Genomic DNA, 6,559 nt, shown 5'->3' on the forward strand with positions numbered 1-6,559 from the left:
ATTATTGACCTATAAATAGATATCTCACTTCACTTGTAAATACATATTTGAATAAAATCTTCTTACTTCCTCAAAATATTTTCTCTTATATTTCTTTTATAATTGTTCTTTTAAGATTTATTTCATAACAAATTTAAGTTTGTAGCAAACTTCTTTTGAGCAATACAAAAGTAAATTTAACCATGTGACAAACATACGCATCATTTCATGAATGAGCATATTAACTCATCAAACACTATATACGTACACTATGCTCAAAGAGACTCAATCACAAAACAAGGTTATGAATAAAGCAGGCAAGGACTAGCCATGCTACAAACCTGGCCCTCTCTGATATGAACTCAACAACATAACAAGGGTGAGTTAATGAATCCATGTGTTGCACAGCACGACTACTCAAATACAATTATGTGAACATGATTAAAAGTAAAGTGGGAGGGAAAAACTACTGTTTTACCATGTCATATATTTTTCAAAGATAAAAGCATAATAAGAACCCTTTTTAACTCTATCCAAAATAACACTTATAAGCACCAAACTTCAAGAAAATCTTTATGGAACATGGGCTGAAGCACTACTCTAAAATGTCATCAGGGGGCGATTCTTTGTGGATCACGAGGGAAAAGCGAAGTTTTGCGAATGTTACCCAGACCACAAAAAAGCATCACGACACGCTCCAGTCCAACTCCAAACCCACCATGTGGAGGCGCACCATATCTGTATAAAAGTAGAGCAAATGAGCACATTAAAAACTCTAAGCAATTCAATCCTGTAAACACCAAGAAAAGCTTCAACAAAATAGCAGATGCCATTTATACAAACATTGATAAACAAATATTATGATCAGCACTAACTTATCTGCATCCCAGACTGTAAGTTAAGGTATAAAAGAAAAAATTGGCAATATTCACAATTAAAATTTACTCAAGTGACAATTCCAAAAGATATAAGAAAGAAAGCAAGGTAATAGATAATGGTGCTTAAAAGTACCTAAAAGAATCAATATAGGTTGATATTGTATTGACATCGATTCCACATGCCTGTGCACGTTCTGCCAAGAACTCTGGTACATGTATACGCTGGGCTCCGGAAATTATCTCCTCGCCTAAAGGATAAGGAACAGTTCCACAAGTTTCAATCAATTGAATAACACAAATGAAAAGGGCTCAACTAAAAGAAATTTTCCTTTCATTAATAAAATTATTATAATTAAACATTACTATAAGCATCAATGGGGAGAATCATAAGCTGAAAATCACACCAAAAGGGCAAACACAAAGATAACAACAAATATAAGCCAAGAAAGAAAAGGACATGAATGCCATTATGTCATTTCAAGGGAATAAAAAAAAAGAAAACATTAAATGCGTCTTCATCATGAGCATGATAATTCTTTTTACAGCTATCCAAAAAGTGATTATTTCAATCCACTAAACCTCTTGTTTCTCAAATACCACCATGAATGCATTATATCATGTCAAGGGATAAAAGCAGAGAACAAGCATTAAATGCACATTCAACATGAGAATGATAATTCTTTTTAAAGTTATTTAAAAAGTAATTGTAAAGAGTTATTTTGGTAGAGAGAAGACGTGTTGCAATGAGTGAATCGGAATGCACTAAAGGCGACCAAGAAAAAAATAGGAGCAATCCTTGAAGCTTAAGTGATTTAGTGGCAGGTGATGAAGAATAAGAACAGGTGGAGGAAGCGACGGATTGCGACAAATAGAAAGGGCGGAATAAAAAAATTGTTTAGAGGAATCTCGAGAGAGCTTTTAGGATAATCTCTATTGGGTTTCTAATAATTTCTCCTTCTCTTCCAATCTCCAAGGCTCTCATATTTATTCTGAACAAGAACACTTTCTTTTCTTAAAAGTAATTAGGAGAACACGTTCAATCATAACATGCTTATCATAAAAAAGCACGTTAAAAGAACAACTTATTGGATATGAAACTCAATCATAGGAGAACGTACTTATCATGAAAGAACACGTTGAAGAATGACTCACGAGATATTAAGAGAATGACCATGTAGTTGGGTAGTAGACATTAATTTTAGATAGTGGAATAGTGACACTTGATGGTGCACTGCGTGTACTCTTAAGAAAAAAAGAAAAAAAAGGTAAATCACATGTACTTTAAGAAAAGATTAAAAAAAAGTCCTCTTAACTCTCTCTATATTTGAGTCACCAAACCAAGCTTTATAAAACATCTTAAAAGCGAAAGTAACTCATGAACCTCATCACTCGTTCTGAGTTACTTGCACTTCTTCATATAAATATTTGTTCCTAGGCGCTTTCGAGCTTGGAACGCTCTTGGGCACTTCCACGCTCCAAACACCCCTAGGCGCTTTCACGCTTAGAACGCCCCTAAAAGCTTCTGTGCTTGGAACTCCCCTGGATGCTTTCGCCTTTGGAACTCCCATGAGCATTTTCACACTTAAAACGCCCTTGGGCACTTCCACGCTTGAAATGACTCCAAGCACTTATGCACTAGAACGTCCCTAATGTAATTTTTTCTATAGCACATTACTTCAAAAATAATAATTAGAAAAAAATGAGCATTTATATGTTGCCCCCTGCATAAAAGTTCTTATGAAGAGTTTTACGCATGAAATATATATATTATTTTTATATTTTTCAAATAATAACTTACAAATTATTATTATTATTATTACGCACTTAAGAACGTTCTTGGGCGCTTTTCGCAATTGGAATGCCCTCGGGGGTTTTGCAATTGAAACGCCCTTGGGTGCTTTTGCAATTGAAACATCCCTGACCCCTTCTACGCTTAGAAGACCTTTAGGCACTTCCGCGCTTGGACCTTCCTTCAGTACTTCAACGCTTGAAACACCTTGGAAGCTTTCGCGCTTGGAACCCCCTTGGGTGCTTCCGCGCTTAAAACTCCCTTAAGCGCTTCTACGCTTAGAACGCCCTCAGGCACTTTCGCGCTTAGAATGCCCTTATGCTTTATGCCCTTCAATAACATTTAGCATAATTTTACCCCTGCATGATAATTTTATTATTGAAAATAAAAATTTCATATATAATGGAAATATTGTGATTAATAACATGTCTTGTTAGATTTATGAAGTAATTCCTTGCCATTGATAAAAACTGTAGAAAAAAAAAAGTAGAGATATGCGGGAAACAAGGAAATGTAAAAAAAAAATAGTAAGAAAATTTAAAATGTTAGATTCTTACTAGAAAAATAATTCCTCAAAGTCTAATAATTTTGCAGAAATTCACAATCAACTTCTCAAATTTCTTTGAACAAGTTTTCTTTACAACAATATTTTATATATTTTTTATATTGTTTCTTCTTGTTTCTTTTTTTAAATATTACTTTTATAAGGGAGAAATGAAAGATTTTATTTTTTATTTTTTTATTATTTATTTTGCAACATAACTTTTCGTACAAAAGGTTTTTTTTTTTTACGAAACTAGCATCTTAATCAAATTTTCTTTATGTATATATTTAATGATTAATATATTTTTCTACATGCTTTGTTTGGCATAAAGATAATAAACAACCATGGGACATTAGTATAAAAATATGAATAAACAAACAAAGATGAAACATTAATGTAATTTTAAAAACATAATAATGCGTAGGTAAGAATGATAATGCATAAGTAATAATAATGTATGAATACTTATTTATTTAGTGTTAAGGAGTTTCACTTTTTCATCTGATGACTAAGACTTATTTTGCACCAAGAGTTCGCTACAGTGAGTGTGGTAGAGTTGCTCTTGAAAACAAGAATATTGATATAGCTTATCTTTCTAAGAAAATGTGAGTAAAAAGGACTAGCAAAGCTTCTCCTATGCTTGAAAAGTGGGATGATGATGTCATTAGGGAAGGAGGAGAGGATTGCTTCTGGGAAGTAATACATGTAAACCAAGCGGATAGGTATTCATGTGCTTCTGTTGGCTATCATTGAGTCCGCATTTGTACTGAAACAGCTCCAGATAGAAGGCGTTCAATCAATGTTTCTTCTCTTAGGGGTGTTCTATCAATGTTTCTTCTCTTAGGGGTGTTCTGAATACTACTCACAATACTTTTTCTGCAAGAGGTGTTCTAATACAACTCACAATGCTTCTTTTCTTGGGTGTTTTGAATACAACTCACAATGCTTCTTATTTCCATGTGTTGTCTTTTCCAATGATAGGTTGTAGACTTAATGCTTTAGACACTCATTTGGAAGGCTTTCATGACATTCTATTCTTATTGCAAAACTTAGAGCTTTTGGAGCGAATAGATGGCTTTACAAAGAGATCGAGAGATGGAGTTGCAAAGAAAATTAGATAGCCTTTTTAATTTTGAGCATGAGAGATCTTCCTCCACTCAAAATTTCTTGTTCTTGTTCTTTTGTAGACTTGTTTTCTATACTAAACACTTACTTTGCTTTCTTCATGGTTTAATTTCGTCACTTATAAACTGAGATACTCTATTCCATATTTCACTCTTTACAAACATGACTGTTTCACATGTATCACTGCGCAGCTGAAAAGGGATTATCCACTTCACATTAAGAAGAATAATCCTCAACTTAATATGAAAGAGAATAACACATCCTTTTATATAAACATTTAAAGCTGCAACCTATTTCTGAATAATAAGCTATGGTCAAGAAGTTATTGATAAAGCTAATGACTAATAGCATAATATCATTACAGCCAAATTATGAGCGATAAAGCATGCAACTGAAATATGAGCAATGAATTATATAGTCAAAGAATGAGCAATAAAGCTTGTGACCAAGTGCAACAATAACATTACAACCAAAACAAAAACGATAAAGCTTACAGTTGAAAAATGACTTCTCTTTTGCAAATATTAAATTTTGAATACATGAAATAATCGGTAGTAGAAATCATAGAAATCATGGATGAGCGAGAAATTGGTTATTCTAGATCTTGTTATTTCTAACCATTATTTCTCCTGGTTGCACTCTTTTATAAAACATTTTGCGTAGATCTCTACATTCATCAAATGAATGACTAATTGATGCAGGCGCATATGAAAATTTATTTAGTATTTTAGTTAGTTTAGGATTTTATTTTATTTATTTAGTTTGAAATTTTTTTTCCTATTTTTATTAGAATTTTAGTACTTTAAGTCTTTATTTAGGATTAAAATTATTATTTGATTAGGATTTATCTTAATTATTATAAATAAGTATCTTAGGTAGAAGATTATCATTATCATCTTTTGTTATTTTGAATATTTATTCAAGAGGTTTCTTTGAAAACCCAATTATCTTTCTATTGTTCCAAACACAATCAAACCCATTCAAGCTTAATTGTTGAGTTCTAATTGCCTAAACCTTTCGGCTACATCAAGTGGTATCAGAGCAAACGATCTTACTATCTTGTAAGGATTTGCGCTAGGAGACTATGGTTGGTCAAGGTAGAGGTAATCAGTCCCAACAAGCTGAGTTGGCAGAGATGCGGAGAATGATTGATGAATTGACCTGAGCTGTGCAAGCCTTGCAGCGTCAAGAACCAGTGGAAGCCCGAATGGAAAATCCGGAAGGTGACCACAACCCCATTGAGATTCATGATCTCGAGGATGATGACGAATTTGAGAACGAGAACCCCTTCCATGAAGATGGACCCGCAAATCAAACGAAAAGAGTTGGATTGGAGGGCCGGTTACTACATGCCCTTGGTTTAAATGGTGAAGGAATCAAGATCAAAGTAACTGATTTTCATGAAAAATTTCATACGGAAGAATATTTGGATTGGGAAGCTAGTTTGGAAAATTACTTTGAATGGAAACCCATGGCAAAAAATCTAGAAGTGTTATTTGTAAAGTTGAAATTAAAGGGTACTGCACTTCAGTGGTGGAAGAGAGTTGAAGAGCAAGGTGCACGACAAGGTAAGCTTAAAATCAGTACTTGGGAGCACATGAAAAGCAAATTACGAAAGTAATTTTTTACCTGCTGATTATACTATGGAATTGTATGAAAAGTTTCATTGTTTGAGGCAAAATAACATGACTGTTGAGGAGTATACATCGGAATTCAATAACTTATCAATTCGGGTTGGGTTAGCTGAGAGTAATGAACAAATTACTTCTCGTTATCTTGCTGGTTTAAATCATTCTATTAGAGACGAGTTGGGAGTAGTTCGTTTATACAACATTGAAGATGCTCGTCAATATGCTTTATCAGCAGAAAAACAAGTTTTACGCTATGGTGCTTGAAAGCCTTTATATGGCACCCATTGGTAAAATAATTCTGAAGCAAGACGAGGTTAGCCAACATCCCAACAAAATTATCAAGGGGCTGCCACAATCAATAAAACTAATAGAGGTGCAACCAATGTTGAAAAGAATGATAAAGGCAAGAGTATAAGGCCTTATGGAGGACAAAACAGTTCTGGTTCTTCTACAAATAAAGGAGGCAGCAATTCCCATATTCGATGTTTTACTTGTGGGGAAAAGGGGCACACTTCTTTTGCTTGCCCACAACGAAGGGTGAACTTAGCAGAATTAGGGGAAAAGTTAGAACTTGTTTATGATGAGTATGAGGAGGAGGTAGAGGAAATCAGAT

The 6,559-nt window shown here is 33.8% G+C and overlaps 1 protein-coding gene across 1 annotated transcript in view; it reads right to left on the reverse strand.

Annotated features, from left to right (window-relative positions):
- Positions 257-6,559, reverse strand: part of LOC18587561 (aspartate--tRNA ligase 2, cytoplasmic) — a 15,985-nt gene continuing 9,682 nt past the window's right edge. The window contains exons 9-10 of the mRNA XM_007011408.2: positions 991-1,105; positions 257-717 (exon numbers count right to left, since the gene is read on the reverse strand). Of these exons, the coding sequence (XP_007011470.2) occupies positions 591-717; positions 991-1,105 (242 nt within the window). The 3' untranslated portion in view covers positions 257-590. The remainder of the gene's footprint in view (positions 718-990; positions 1,106-6,559) is intronic.

The sequence above is a fragment of the Theobroma cacao genome, chromosome 9, assembly GCF_000208745.1.
Source record: "Theobroma cacao cultivar B97-61/B2 chromosome 9, Criollo_cocoa_genome_V2, whole genome shotgun sequence".
Lineage (NCBI taxonomy): Eukaryota > Viridiplantae > Streptophyta > Magnoliopsida > Malvales > Malvaceae > Theobroma > Theobroma cacao.